Here is a 16,220-nt window from a genome sequence, read left to right as displayed (position 1 = left end):
GCAATTTGTTAGAGTATTGAAACAATACACTATTACTGGAAAGCAATATAGATGTAGAAATGACCAAAAAAGTGGAGAGCGCGGACTAAAAAATCGAAAGCGCGGATTTAGTTTTTGCAGAGCGCGGTTTTTGGGCAATTTGGGTGTAAATCCGCAAGAGCGCGGATTGGGAGCGAGATCGGTACCCTTACCTGGTGGTTTGTGTGACTAAGAGCACCGTCAACGCAATTGCTATTTCAGTTGTGACACATTAGGGCTTTAGAGCATTATCAACGCAATTCCTTAGAGCATCACCATGTAAATAAAAGATGATGGAGTATAAAAATGACGGTTTTGATTTCTTGAAGGTGTGAGAGACAATATTTTATTTTTCTAGAGCCTTTATTTGGTTTGTAACGTATTTGTAGTTCTGATTTAGTAATTATAAATGAAATTTACCGCTAATATATGATAATTTTGGAAAACACAATTATCTTGATCAATATCGGATTGGATTTAAAAAATAATCAGTTTTTCATAAATAAAAAATAAAATAAAGTGACACTAGTCCTCGGAGAAACTAAACCGAGACAACCTGGTGTTGCTTCTCAAAAGTTTAAATGGGGGCCACTATGACAGCTTGGTTAGTTGTTAATGGCAACCTTTAGTGGGTGATAATATCACTAGGGGTAGTTTAGTCATTTAGAAAAAAAATAGAAAAAATTCAAATGGAGAGAGGAAAAACACGAGAGAATGAGAGCGCAACTCATAGAACACCTTCTAGAGGTGTCACAGATGAAGAGGAGTCAGAGAAACAAGAAAGTGAGTTCGAGAAGCTTTATGGGAAAGGGTCATTGAAAAGACTCATTCAGAGAAGAATGGTTAGGATACACAATGACTTGTTAAACCATCGAGAGGAGGAAGAAGATCTCAACCTGACTGATGGCATCACACATGACGGAAACATACACGGAACACGGGCTACTACACGAGAAAGGGGAAAATGGAGCAAGAATCCAAGAGGCGCGGCGATTAAAAACACAAACATAAAATCCGGAATATTAGGATCTGACAAGAAGAGTGACACAGCAAAGTCCAATCATGTGGAAACAGAGCAGCAAGTAGCATCACGAAGCATAGAGATACAGAATAATAACTCATCAGATGGGTGCAAGACGCAAGATGATACCATTAAAGCCAAGACAGTGGTTATGACTGCCCCAGTGATCAGTGCTGAAAGTGGTAATGTGGAACAGGACAATGGTGCCACTAAGAGTACGTGGGCAGATATAATTGGGAAGAAAGCTGTAGGAAGTGTAGCTCTAGCATACGTCCCCCCAACCATTGTGAATGGGAAACCAGTCATTCATGTCACCACCTCGCAGTTTTCAGAGTACAATAAAAAATTTGAAAATTTGATTGTTGGATCATTTGTTGGAAAAAGGTTAAGTTATAACTTTGTGAAGGATGTTGTAAGTAGAACGTGGAGGATAAAAAATTTTGTCATGAAACCATATGGGGATGTGATGTTTACGTTCAAATTTGAGAAGGATGAAAGAGAGGCGGGTGTTGGGCGTAGGATCGATTCACATTACCCGGCCGATTGTTTGTGGTTAGGCCGTGGAGAACCTTTGTTGAAGCAGAAATGAGAGAATTAAAGACCATTCCAATTTGGGTGGTGGTCAAGGGATTGCCAATGGAAATGTGGAACAAAGACGGCTTCAGCCAAGTTGGGAGTGTCGTGGGTATCCCTATGTTCACAGACCGACTAACAGAGAATATGACGAGGACGAACTATGCGAGATTGTGTGTAAAGATTGATACAGACTGCACATATCCAGAAGGAGTGCCAGTGATTCTTGACCAAAGGAGAGTGTATAAAGTGGATTTTGAGTACAACTGGAAACCTCCCCGATGTAAGGAGTGCAAGATTTTTGGGCACTCGGATCAGCGATGCCCTAAAAGGTTGAGAGAGGAAAGCAAAAAAACTTCGAGAAAGTGTGGATTCCGGAGAACGAGTGCTTTGCGGGAGGAGGAGGAAATTATACTGAAGGAAAAACTCAGCAAAGAGAGTGGGCCAAACAAAGAACAAGAGGAGGTCCAAGAAGTATGCAATGTCGAGGAAGAAGCTGGGTGGAGTCACCAAGCAAACGTCACAGATGCAAAGCTCGCATGTTACAAGGGAAGGTACAACCTGATGAGCAGTGTACACAAAGTGAGGAGGGTACAGCAGCACAAGGGGAATTCAAGGAAAAAAACAGTGGCAGCAACAACCCAAAAACTTCAGAGCAAGATAAGGGCATTAGGAGGAAGGATATAGAGACACATGAGCATACTGAAACAAAGGATTTGGGAGAGCAGAAAGGGAAAGGCAGCGCCAACACACACTTGGAGCCTAATGCGATAGTAATGCAAGATATGGATGCAGCTGTAGAGACAGAGAAGGAAGGGCAGAATAAAGGAAAAAACAGAAATGAAATGAGCACAGTTGGGCAGAATAGAGACAGAGGTGAAACAAGCTTAAGGAAAGAAGGGATAGTGAAGGCTAGTAAGAACACTCAGATTCTTAATTATGGGAAACCTAACATAGTGGTTGCGAAGTACGACCACTCTAATCCTAAAAGAAATATTAGATGATTGGTATAGGATGCTGGAATGTAAGGGGCCTAAACAAAGCTTTTAAGCAGTTTGAGGTAAAAGACATGATAAGACGAAAAGAATTAAGTGTGTTTGGAATGATTGAAACGAAAGTGAAGCAAGCAAAGATGCAAGATGTCATTAATGGCTGCTGTAATGGATGGATGGTGGAGCATAACTATGAGTATAGCGAGCTGGGAAGGATATGGTGTTGCTGGAACCCACAAAACGTTACCATGAACATGGTGGAGAAGGACGATCAAAGCATAACAATGGATGCTGAATTGGTGAATGGTAAGAAGTTTGTAGTAACAGTGGTATATGGATCAAATGATAGAGAAAAGAGAAGAGAATTATGGAGGAACCTGATACAGATATCGTGTACAATACAGAAGCCTTGGCTCGTGATTGGTGACTTCAATTCAGTACTGAACTCGCAAGAAAGGGTAGGAGGGGAAGACACAAGACCGTACCATTTTCAAGACTTGCTACATTGCGTGACTATGGCTGGTTTGATGGATTTGAAATACTCAGGAAATTTTTTAACATGGAGCAACAAACAAACCACAAGAATATGGAGGAAATTAGACAGAGTTATGGTCAATGCTGAGTGGATCAATGAGTTTGGGGATACAGAAGCAGTGTTTAATAACCCAGGAGCAACCTCGGATCATTCATCAATGGTGGTGAAAACACTCAGATGCAAAGGTCAGTGTAAAAAAACTTTTAGATTTTTCAACTACTGGATTGAGGAGGAAGGGTTTCATGAGGTGGTCCAGGACGCTTGGAATATCTCAGTGGTAGGAAACCCAATGTACATCTTCATGAAAAAGTTAAAGAGTGTCAAAGGAGCCTTGATCAGCTAGAATAGAGAAAGAGGGAAGGCGTGTACAAGAAAAGAAGAAGCGGAGAAGGAGTTAAAAGATATACAGACCTTGCTACAAACTCAGCCATTGAATCAAGAGTTCATTTCAAAGGAAAGAGTAGTTACAAGAAAATATGTCAAAGCCGCGAGATGAAGAACATGAATGTAAGCGTAAATCAAGGGACCGTAGTAACTCCGGGGGGCGGAACACCAAGTACTTTTTCAACTCAGTCAAAGTTAGAAGAATGACAAACAAGATTACCTGCTTGAGAGATGTGAATGGAACGATACTGGAAGAAATAGAAAGTATAGGGGAAGAATGTGTAAAATTTTACACAGAGCTATACAGCCCAGAGCAACTGGAGGAGATGGACTTCAGTATGTTAGATGAAAGCCCGGCAGAACAGTTGGATCAAAATGCACAAGAAGAACTGGTAAAGGAAGTTAATAGGGATGAAATCATTGAATGTCTATCTGACATAGACAATGACAAAGCGCCAGGGAGTGATGGTTTCTCTTCATTATTCTTCAAGGCTACTTGGAGGATTATAGGCAATGAGTTTGTTAAAGCGGTGAAGAATTTCTTCAGGTCAGGCATGATGTTGCAAGAGGTGAATACAACATGTATCACGCTGATCCCTAAGATACTAAAACCCAGTTCACTGGGTGACTATAGGCCGATAGCATGCTGTAATGTGATATACAAATGCATAACAAAGATCATGACACGCAGAATGAAAGCTTTCATGTCTCAGGTGATTTCTCTAAATCAATCTGCATTTATTTCTGGCAGAAGTATTCATGATAATATTTTACTTTCACATGAGCTGTTGCACAACTACCATAGGGATCACGGCCCTCCAAGATGTGCAGCCAAAATTGATCTAAGGAAAGCCTATGACACAGTAAGATGGGAGGCTGTAATATTTGCATTGACAAGAATTGGAGTACCATTACAGTTCGTGCAATGGATTCAGAAATGTATTGAAACACCTAGATATAGCATCATGATAAATGGTGCACCCTTTGGGTATTTCAAGGGCAAGAGGGGGATTCGTTAAGGAGACCCAATGTCACCGTATCTATTTGTTCTAGTAATGGAATTCTTCACTCAAATGCTCAAAAGGAAAGTGGAAGAAGGAGAATACCGACTTCATCAGAAATGCAGAAATCCACTTAGCATTCGCGGATGATTTAATAGCATTTATGAATGGAGATTTGGGTACAGTAAGAGCTCTGAAGGAAACACTAAGCAAGCTGAAAATGTGCTCAGGGTTGCAAGTTAACCTGCAGAAGAGCAACATGTTTTATTCTGGTATAGATGCAACAAGTTGTGCCCAGATTGAAAGTATCATTCAGTTTCAACGAGGAGAACTACCCGTGAGATATCTTGGGTTACCATTGATAACGACAAGATTGAAGACCACTGATTGCATGCCTTTGATTGAGAAAGTCAGGAGAAAGATACAAGCATGGAGAGGCAGATCATTATCTTATCGCAGGAGGCTGCGGTATTGAAAAAGCGATCTTTGAATAACATGAGCATCTATTGGACATCGTCTTTTGTGCTACCCCAGCAAATAATAGATGCAATTAACCAGCTGTGTAGAAATTTCTTGTGGTCAGGGCCGGAATGTGCTACATCTCACGCTCTTATCAGCTGGGATAATCTATGTTTTCCATATGATGAAGGTGGACTCGGGATTCGAAATCTCAGAACGTCCAATATTGCAGCAAATCTGAAGCACATATGGAACCTAGTAAGTGGAAAGGAAACTCTATAGGTTCAATAGATTACACGAAATCTGATAAAGGATAGAAATTTTTGGCAGTTAACAATACCCAATGACTGCTCATGGGTATGGCGGAACATCTTGAAGAACAGAAAGGATGCCAAGTTCATTGTACAGCACCAAATCGGAGATGGACGAGACACAAAATTTTGGTTAGATCCTTGGCACCCTATGGGTATACTGAAAGAACGTTTTCCATTATCTCTTATATGATTCAACCTGTAGCATGAATGCACCTGTTTCAAATTTGATCGGAAATGGCCGCTGGAACATACCTTGGCACATACGAGTTCATATGCCTGACATCATTACGTACATGGAAGAAGAAGTGAAGGTGGGAAGAGGAGAGGACAGAATCATTTGGAACGCATCGCAGAAAGGTGGTTTCAATCTCAAAGACACTTACGAGAGTGTGCGAGAGACAAAAGTTCCGATCTCGTGGCATAGTATTATCTGGTTCTCCAACAGAATCCCGAGATAGTCGTTTATAACATGGTTAACACTAAGCAATGGACTTAAGACTCTTGTCAAACTAAAGGAATGGAAGAAAGTTCAAGACGATACCTGCGTTCTTTGCTGGCGGGAAAGCGAGACAGAGGGGCACTTGTTTTATGAATGCACATACACACAATTTATATGGCAATATGTTCTTAAATATGCGAGGTTCTGAAGGTCGAGAGCATCCTCATGGCAAGCGAAATTGAGTGGGTGATACACCGCGACAAAAGGGCAAGGTTACAAACAAGATGCGAAAAGCTAATCTTTAATGGCTTTATCTACAAAGTCCGCAAGAACGAAAAGAAACGAATATTTCAGCACAAGCAAGTCATGGCGGAAGCGGGTGGGGAGAGATTATACAAGATGTACGGACCAAGTTACACTCGATTAAAGCTAAAATGGAGGAGGGGCTGAACGGACCCGGTTTTATGCAAACATGGAATATAAATGTTGAACCTAAACATAAAAAGGTGCAACATTGTCATTGGGAGAGAGAGCTGGTGCGGGAATATACAACTTGAACATGGATGGCACTCTTCAAGGGAATCAAGGAGGATGGGCGGCACTATGCGAGATGATAATGGCGTGGTCATTCTTGGCAAAGACATGGGAAATCGATTACAATTCGATAGACTTGATTGAAATGCAAGGGCTTAAACTAGGAAGAAGAAATGGATGTCAAAGAATTATGGCACAAACTGATTCGAGATGTGTAATAGCCTACATGAAGAATAAAGGGCAGCATCCATGGCGGGCACACCATATGATGACAGAGATACGAGACATGATTGAACAGCTAGAAGAGTTCTCTATTACACATGTGTTTAGGGAAACAAACAAGCTAGCAGATAAATTAGCTTCCAATATACCCACTGTTAGTTACATAGAATTTACGCCGAGTTCTTTTTCAGAAGATGTAAAAAAGATAATTTATGATGATGCCAGGGGCAAAGAGTATGTACGAATGTAACCAAGCAATGATTTTATTATGAATAAAACAGGGGTAAGGGACCTCTCAAAACCCTTTGCCTTTAAAAAAAAAAAAAAAAAAAAAAAAAAAAAAAAATGACAGAGCTACGTCATAGATGAAGTGACGTTTAAAGAAGAAGAGAAAGTGTGAAAGTGGAAGTCGTCCGAATAGAATTGGTCGAAAATAAAATTTTAAAAAAAAACACGTGGCACCCTAGCCGTAACAGTCTCAGGCAGCCTCAAACAACTGAATCTACAAAAAGTAAGTGATTTTTCTTTTCTTTTTAAGGGTTTTCCTCTAAAACCCTAAAACAATCTCTTCAAGGATTTTTTGGTTGAATTGAAGTAATGGTTAATACATTCCTGCATTGATTCATTAAGTCTACTTTTGAGAATATTGAATTTAATTAGATTTGCTGGGGGAGTGGAAGATGGCACTTAAGCTCGGTACTCAAATCAATCTCGGCAGAGACTTTTCCAGTAATTGGCTATCACAAAATAAAACAAGTCAGCGGTTTAGTATTGTTAAGTGTTCAATACCTCTAGCCTCTAATGGTACTTATGCGACTCCTGTGGAAAGACCCTGGAAGGTGGCTGATGCAAGACTTGTTCTTGAAGATGGCTCTATATGGAAGGCTAAGTCATTTGGTGCTTCCGGTACCCAAGTCGGTGAAGTTGTCTTCAACACGTCTTTAACGGGGTAACTAAACTTTGCTTCCCTATTGTCAACTTTAAAATCTAAAGATTACTACTCTATCAAACTTTGTCCTTTCAAGAATACGTTCAAGTAGAAGAGTAGGTTTCACCATTTTCATACTTATATGCATATAGATATGATTTCTTGAAATTAAGGTTTTGCTGAAAAGATTTTGGACTTTCTCATTTTTCGTGTTTTCTTATTACCTCCTATTCAAAGTATAGGAAAACATCAATGTTTTGAAAGAGAAGAAACAGTCTAATTTAGGAAAAGAAAATATCTCATTACCTAGCTTTACTGGTTTTCAAAGGAGATCATTATTACTGACCAACTTTGTTTGGATTAAGTATAAGATTGTGCAACATCCTAATCTAAGTGCCAATTCTAATAGAAGATGTTAGTGCCTATTAACTAATCAAATAAACGATATGTATGCCGATTGAACTGGGAATTTTTGGGTTAGTTGAGTTCTACTTAGAAAAATCTGCGTATTAACATCCTGTTTTTTGTTGGAAGATTGTTTAGTCCTAGGGCCAATTTGGCAGCTAAAGGAGTGAAAGTGGTGCTATGTAGGCAGTGAGGAATTGCTTTTTGTGTCATTGCTTTCTTTGTTTTCCTTCATAGTGTTGATCCTCACCTCAATATTGAGTATACTTCTAGCAATATTGATCCACTAGAAAGAAAATATTAACTTTCATATAGTGATCAAAGTATGAGGAATTGTGTTTTGATTGTTTTCAAAACATTTTTTGTAAATTTTGGTAATTGCCAGATAAGCTATGAGCCTATGTTTCAGGTAGTTTATTATGCTGAAAGACTAGGCAGTGCTCCAGTTCTAGTCAAAATACCATAAAAAAGACTATTATGAAATTTATGTTTCTAGATCAAAAATTCTGAAATTTTCCTATGTTAAGCAATATGATACTTTGCCTGTTGTCCTTGTTCAATCACGTGCTAGCACATTCATGGAAACTGTTCTGTAAAATGCCATGGACCAAAATCTTTAGCAGTTATTGCTTTTAAAATGGTCCGCAAATTTTCATTGCCTCGAATTTGAAATTTTAGAATGTGACTATTGTAGGTACCAGGAAATCATCACAGATCCTAGTTATGCCGGCCAGTTTGTCTTGATGACATATCCTCATATAGGAAACACTGGAGTGAATTTTGGTGGGTACAACTGTCAATTATTATGTTCCGTTTTCCTTTTAAACCCTTTGGTTTAACTTAAGTTATGGACCTGATTGCCAATGGTTTCCTTACAGACGATGAAGAATCCAAGAAATGCTTTCTAGCAGGTCTGGTAGTGAGGAGTTTAAGTATTAGGTGGGTTATCCTCCTTAGTTGCTCAGTACTGATCTAAGAATATTTTTATATTTCCTGTGGGCATTCCTGCTAATTTATTCTTATGAACTGTTGTTGTACAGTACTTCAAACTGGAGGTGCACAGAGTCTCTTGGTGATTACTTGGAAAAAAGGAACATCATGGGCATATGTAAGTGATACCTCTAGAAAACTAGAATGGTGGAAACCATGCTAAAGTGAAAGAAGAGGTTTTTTGACATGTTCCAGCAAAATTCTGCCCCTCTTTCTAGACTATGTTCACCCATTTTAGTATTTCTTTTTCATATCAGATGATGTGGACACACGTGCAATTACAAGGAGATTAAGACAAGATGGAAGTCTAATAGGTGTGTTGAGCACAGAAAAATCTAAAACTGATGATGAACTCTTGGAAATGTCCCGTACCTGGAATATTGTTGGTGAGTTTAGTTTACATATTACATTAATAAAGGAAGCTGCACAAATTCAGCTTGTATTGTACTATTTTGTTACAACCACACAAGTTTATGAAAGCTGACGTGCAGCTTGAGAATAATATTCCCTTCTTGATGCAAATGTGCAGGTGTTGATTTAATAAGTGGTGTATCTTGCGCTGCCCCTTATAAATGGGTAGACAAAACTGGTTCTGAATGGGAGTTTCTCAACAAAGGAAGTGAAGACGGAAATTTTCATGTTAGTGGTGTACTTTTAGTGCAATAGATTTGTTTTGATGTCGATAGTTCTGACTATTTTTCTTATCGTGTAATGAAGGTTGTTGCCTATGATTTTGGGATCAAGCATAACATTCTAAGGCGTTTAGCATCATGTGGCTGTAAAATCACAGTTGTACCTTGTACATGGCCAGCATCAGAGACTCTCAAAATGAAACCTGATGGAGTTCTTTTTAGCAATGGCCCTGGGGATCCTTCAGCTGTGCCTTATGCTGTTAAAATAGTGAAGGAAATGCTTGGAAAGGTTCCTGTTTTTGGCATTTGCATGGGACATCAATTACTTGGCCAGGCATTGGGTGGTAAAACCTTTAAAATGAAGTTTGGTCATCATGGAGGAAACCATCCAGTCCGTAACCTCCGGAATAGTTGTGTCGAGATCAGTGCTCAGGTATGCTAAACAAGCTAACAAAATGCTCAGTTGCTCACTTTGGATTCATTTATATCTAATTTGTAAACTTGAGGTTCTTTTGATTAGTAATGTGGCATTTGTTATTCGTTGTACTCTTATAAACTTACTACCTTTTTTGTCATATTTGTATCCAGAAAAAATCCATTGATAATTTAAGTATGTGTGAGTATGTGTAGAAACTCCATTGATACTTAAGTATGTGTATGTGTAGCATTTGGTAGAGCGTGGGTGTGAGTATGTGTAGCACATGTGTGTGCATCTTTGTTTGCCACTCTGTTTTTATTATCTTGTCGCAATTGTTAGTAAACAGCTTCTGACTTGTTAGTTTAGGACTTTAGGTTGAAGTGTTGAACGGATGTATGTCCTGTTTCTTAATGCCTTATGCGCCTGTTTTCGGTAGGATTCCATGTAAGGAAATAAAGGAAGGCCCAAAAGGAAACAAATAAAATAATGATGTTTTTCTCTTTTTTGGTTACTTATTCTTGTTATTTCGAAGTGTAGAATCACAATTATGCAGTAGATCCTGCATCTCTTCCAGAGGGTGTTGAAGTAACTCATGTTAATTTAAATGATGGGAGCTGTGCTGGTCTTGCCTTCCCTGCGTTAAACATCATGTCTCTTCAGTACCACCCTGAAGCTTCTCCCGGACCACATGATTCTGATTCTGGTAAGTATGATGTCTTTCTTTTAACTTGTGCAAATTGTTAGGTCTATGAAGCCACTGTAGATTTCTTTTTAAAAAAAAATTCAAAGAAAGAAAGGGGGGGGGGGGCGCCATGGACATATATGACTTTGTGCCTTTCCCTTGCCCTGAAAATAGTAAATATCCTTATTTGATATATCAATATAAGATTTAATGTGGTGGAACACGCCAGCAATAGAGCTGCTTGATGTGCCTGCGAGCAGTCTTTTCCTGGCGTACTATACTTGGCTAAAGTATCTTTTCTCTTTACAGTATAGAATAAATACATGATTCTCTTGAACCTTAAGCTTTACATTATATCCTTGCTACAGTTTTTACAGAATTCACAGACCTGATGAAGCAAGCCAAATCAATTAGATGAAGCAGTCTCAAGTTTTATGCTTCGGAAAATGTGTGGGACATGTTGTTCTGCAAAATCTGGTGGACAGATGTAAGATAGAGAGCGAGGGTCATGAAATTATTTATCCACACAATGTTTACAATGGTTATTGAAGTACCAGTAATGAAAGATTTATTTACCATTTAACTGCTTTAGTTCCATGAGCATGTTTTCTGTTGTTAAATCCACTTGGCCATTGTTGCTGATATGACACTATCGACCTTGTTTGTTTGCTGTCCACCATTACTTTGGGACACGTTATATAATTCTATAGGGGGCAAATGCAACACAAGTACACAACCAACAATTTTGTGGATACCAAAGTCTCCAGTGTGGCAGTTGGTTTGTGAAAATATTTTGCTAAAAATCCCGTGCAAAGATTTTACATTACTGCTAGATCCCGTTTGCTAATACTGCAATGCGGCTGCAATCTCTTAAGAAAATGGTTCCAAGCTCGCAATTTCTGCAGCTCTTCCTCTATAATCTGTACACTCATATACGTTATTCAGACTATTCCCTGCTTTTTGGTAAAATCTAGTATCTTAATGTTTTGCAAACAAGCGAAGTCCCAAACTACTTGAGAATTGAGATAGAGATTAACTGGAAATAAGCAATGTAAGGTGTAAAATGTCTATTTTTGTCTTAGGGGATTAACAGGACATTACACCACGTGTTTATAATTTTAGCTCTAATATAGAAATAGGAGTATTTTGATGGGTGGTAATGGCTACTCTTCGTGAGTAAGAAAATGTCTATGTATCCAACACCTTAGAGGGAGACTGGAATCAAGAAAACGTAGTTCTAGGGTTGGTTTTTATTATAGGCGTTGAGAGTGTGTGGTTGGTAGGACACGTGTAGTGGTATGGACAGGTGTGTTACTAGGATGAGTGACATGTCTTCACAAGTTGCACATGTGTGGTGGTTACAGATTTTATGATGTTTGAGTTGTTATAAAAAAGAGTGGTTAAGGATGTAATGATGGTAATGATTTGAGTGTTGGGCAGTATGTAAAGGCCTGATGCTAATTATAGCAATGATAAGTGAAAGATGATGACAGTGGCAGAGCCAAAGTGGCCCAAGGTATGCCCCAAACTCACTCTCGAATTTCCAAAAAAACAAAAAATATACTTCACACAAACTCGTACGAAGGAAAAAAAAAAACCCCAAAAACCACGTTCTCTCTAAGTCTCTACTGTCAAAAAGAAACTGCTTTGACGGAGAAAGTTTGCACCTAGCCCCAAGATGTGTTAGAAGTTCTATGTAGCTTTGTGTGCAGCAAAAAAGTCGATCTATATTTTTAGACAGTTCTTCAAGACATATAGAGGATTGCACAACAGTCAAGCTGTGCAAAGAATCCATGAATTTTGACTTATTCAGATACTTCGTCAGTGCCAAATTTGTGCCTCAGCAAGCAAATTCGATTTTAGCTTTTCTCTGTATAGCAAAGTACTGATAAGTTTATTTTCGGTGTTTTAATTTCAAAGTTGGATCAGTTTATTTTCCATCCATAAAAAACATGTAAACTCATAATAGCTCCTTTCCCTGATAAGTTTTGATTTTTCTTGTGAATATGACCAACCATCTAAAAGTACATTAGTTCACAAATATCTTCTGTACATATTGAGTCCATCCCAAAGTAGTAGAGCAATAGTCTCAACTTGGTGTAAAGCCAAAAAAAATTAAAACAAAAGATGTGGGAATGTAATGTTTTATACACAAGTTTTATTAGAGAATACAATCTGGGCTTCCCTTTCTCATCAAATCATAGAGGTGTATGTCTATCAAAACTATTACAACATATCTTTTGTAAGAATTGAAATCGATATCTCTTTGGTGACATATAATTGGAGCAAAAACTAAACCAGATTAAACTAAAACATTAGTGCCTTAACATACACCAAAATAATTGTATGCAATGCAATCTCTTAGTTTTGTACCAGACAAGGCCTCAGATGTTTCCCTTTTTATTGATCGATTGTCTCGGTGGCTCACCCTCACTCAAATTTTTGGCTACGCCACTGAGTGATAATGTCATGAGATGAAATCGAGTAACGAGTCATTCATGCTGAACTGATCTTGACGAGTGGGTGAGTGTTCGTATGTTTGGAGTCGAGTTGAGTTGGTGGGGTCGTTGTATGTGGACTGTGTGTGTGTCACGTGCGCTTGAGATATAGGATGTCCCTTACACAACAAGGATATCGGCAAAAAAACACAAAAAAATGATTTCTCGTATATGGATGTTAATGTTGAAGTTTCTACTAAATGTCTTGATACGCTATTTTTCTTCTTTTACTCACAGTGGCAAAAAATGTTGACCGTAAAGTAGTCTACATTTAGTTAGTAACTGTGGGAAATGTGATCGATTAGTACAGGATCACTAAAAGGACCTTAAATAAGTTATCAAATCTAAAACACCCACAACTTCACCTACAAAATGATTTAAAACCTAATCTTTTGTGCATATGATCTACTAACCATAAAGAACATCTCTACAAAAATTCAACTCGTTTGATATCCTCTAACTTAGATAAAATTATTTTCCACTTTTGAAAATATATATAAAGGTCCAGAAATGTCTAGTTTTTATAATCATCTTTTGTCAATGTTAAAAATTGTCAAACGAGTTGAATTTTTTAGAGATGTTCTTTATGGTTAGTAGATCATATGCACAAAAGATTAGGTTTTAAATCATTTTGTAAGTGAAATTGTAGGTATTTTAGATTTAGTACTTATTTAAGGTCCTTTAGAGTTTTAGTGAAGCCGCATATATATATATATATATATATATATATATATATATATATATATATATATATATATATATATATATATATATATATATATATATATATATATATATATACGGGCTTCGTCGACATATAGAAATGACATAATGAATTGACATACATAAATCCTACCTACCTACATAATGAACTAAAAGCTGATTTTATAGGGATGTGATCTCCACAACATAGAGATCATCTCCACAAAAAATCAGCTCCTTTGAACATGTCTAACCCTACCAAAAATTGAGTTCAAATTATAAATTTATCTGACGGTCTAAAATTTTAACACTCTTTTGACAAGACTAGACACATCCAATTGAGCTGATTTTTTGTGGAGATTCTATCTATGGTAGGGAGATAATATCTACCGAAAATCATCCCTTAGAACAATGTGCAAATCCACTTTTGGATTGCGTATGTCAATTCCATATCATTTCTGGCTACGTCAACATATAGAAATGACATACGGAATTGACATACGCAATCCTACCTACCTACATAATGAACTAAAAGCTGATTTTATAGGGATGTGATCTCCACAACATGGAGATCATCTCCACAAAAAATCAGCTCCTTTGAACATGTCTAACCCTACCAAAAATTGAGTTCAAATTATAAATTTATCTAACGATCTAGAATTTTAACACTCTTTTGACAAGACTAGACACATCCGATTGAGCTGATTTTTTGTGGAGATACTATCTATGGTAGGGAGATAATATCTACCAAAAATCATCCCTTAGAACAATGTGCAAATCCGCTTTTGGATTGCGTATGTCAATTCCATATCATTTCCATATCATTTAGCGTATGTATATATATATATATATATATATATATATATATATATATATATATATATGTATCCCCTCAGTCATTATGTTTGGATCGAGTTCATTTGATTCAATGTTGTATTACTTACTATATCTCCTTAGAGCATTCCCAATACAAACAGTTTTGAGGGGAAATTGCAACTTGTTATCTTTATGAGCCAAAAAACAATAGGCCAATGCAAGGGTGACAATGAGAGTAGTTTTTCACTAAGTTACAATAAGGGTAACACTTGCTACTTGCTACTGAGATAATTGCCGACTTGTGATCTTCGGGCGGAATCTTTTTTTCCGTCTTGCGTGTTTTTTCGATTTTTTTTTTGTTTTTTTTTTGGACGGGATGTTTCATTCCGTCCCGCGAGTTTTTTCAACTTTTTTTGGGGTTTTTTTTTTGGACGGGATGTTTCATTCTGTCCAACGGTTTTTTCGATATTTTTTCATTTTTTTTTTATTCATACGGAATAAAATATTCCGTCCGAATTTTAAAGTGACTTTTGCATTGGATAACTCCTAGTAACTTTTTACCAAGAAGATAACTATAAGGAGAAATAGTCCTATGTGAAGGTAACAAATTGTTGCTTGCATTGAAAATGCTCTTATTGTTAATAGTGGTTGTCATTGTAGGGTTGATGTTTTCTGTGTGTGTACTCAGTTTGGTCCCAAGTGTTTTATATGTAACTAGTCAATTGTTCCTGTAAAGGCTGATTTAGTAATTGCCCTTCGCTGCAGGTCTGGTTGCCCGTTTAGTCTTTCTAGTGAATCGTAAAGTTACTAGAACCCACCCACCCACACGGCCTCACCTCAAAAATGTACTTTTTTGGAACAAACAACGGTAGCTTGTCAGCTCGAGATATATACCAGTGTTATTTAACGTTTTGGCTTGTATGGCAAAGCAGCAAGGGTGAACAAATGAGGGGGGTTTGATTAATTGATACTATCAACTTTTGATCAGGGCGACGGTTTCAAAGTGTTTTTCCTATTAAAGCATGTATTAGTTGGGGTAATAGTTTTATGGGTTAACTATATTATCCCCTCTAGATGAGCCAATTAGGATTTCCTTCTCATTAGATAGGAAAATTAGGGTCTCTCTCTAAGTACACAAAAAAAAAAAAAACCCATTTAATTGGGGAAATCCTAATTGGCTCATCTAGTGGGTGGTAATACTCATTAACCCTAGTTTTATTAGGGGCTTCACCCAGAGTTTGGAAAAAAATCACACTAACACTTAAAGATAATAAATGACAAAATTATATATTATAAAATTGTTAATAAAGGATGCAATAATAAACAATCAAGTTGGATAGATGAATCAACATAGATAAAACAATGACATCAAATTCTAAATAACTCAAGGCAAGCAAAAATCAACTCAACGGTTAAAAAATAAGGCAATCTAAAAAGTGAATTTCAATACACCAATGCTAAGATATTTTCACGGGCTTGTGGTTGAAGGTGGAGAGGAGAAAAAAGGGAATGAGGGAAGTGTTGTGGGCAGTGTAGGGATTGTTGTTGGGATAGTGGGGAATGGTACCGCAGACAATGGAGGCAATGCCACCATTGGAATACTCGCAAGCAAGTTGGAACTAGGTAATGGTGGCATTGTGAGCTTCGGTAGAGACGG

The 16,220-nt window shown here is 37.7% G+C and overlaps 2 protein-coding genes across 3 annotated transcripts; both read left to right on the top strand.

Annotated features, from left to right (window-relative positions):
* Positions 1 to 2,612: 2,612 nt before the first annotated feature.
* Positions 2,613 to 3,482, top strand: LOC147481619 (uncharacterized). Its single transcript, XM_086578987.1, has one exon. It carries the CDS (start codon positions 2,613 to 2,615, stop codon positions 3,480 to 3,482), a length of 870 nt encoding a protein of 289 aa, XP_086435113.1.
* A 3,355-nt stretch (positions 3,483 to 6,837) lies between these two features.
* LOC147481618 (carbamoyl phosphate synthase small chain, chloroplastic-like) lies at positions 6,838 to 11,130 on the top strand. Of its 2 annotated transcripts, none has more exons than XM_086577881.1 (10): positions 6,838 to 7,003; positions 7,153 to 7,441; positions 8,520 to 8,608; positions 8,704 to 8,764; positions 8,866 to 8,933; positions 9,073 to 9,201; positions 9,345 to 9,454; positions 9,533 to 9,880; positions 10,403 to 10,568; positions 10,916 to 11,130. In XM_086577881.1, the coding sequence occupies exons 2-10, from the start codon at positions 7,173 to 7,175 to the stop codon at positions 10,963 to 10,965; spliced, it is 1,290 nt and encodes a 429-aa protein (XP_086434007.1). In that variant the 5' UTR covers positions 6,838 to 7,003; positions 7,153 to 7,172; the 3' UTR covers positions 10,966 to 11,130. The 2 variants fall into 2 exon arrangements, with proteins under 2 accessions (XP_086434007.1, XP_086434008.1); XM_086577882.1 differs by having other exon boundaries at positions 6,879 to 7,003; positions 7,135 to 7,441.
* Positions 11,131 to 16,220: the final 5,090 nt, after the last annotated feature.

Source organism: Coptis chinensis, chromosome 8 (assembly GCF_015680905.1).
Source record: "Coptis chinensis isolate HL-2020 chromosome 8, ASM1568090v1, whole genome shotgun sequence".
Taxonomy (NCBI): domain Eukaryota; kingdom Viridiplantae; phylum Streptophyta; class Magnoliopsida; order Ranunculales; family Ranunculaceae; genus Coptis; species Coptis chinensis.
The sequence above is the reverse complement of the archived record's forward strand: the minus strand, read 5'-3'. Positions and strand labels throughout refer to the sequence as shown.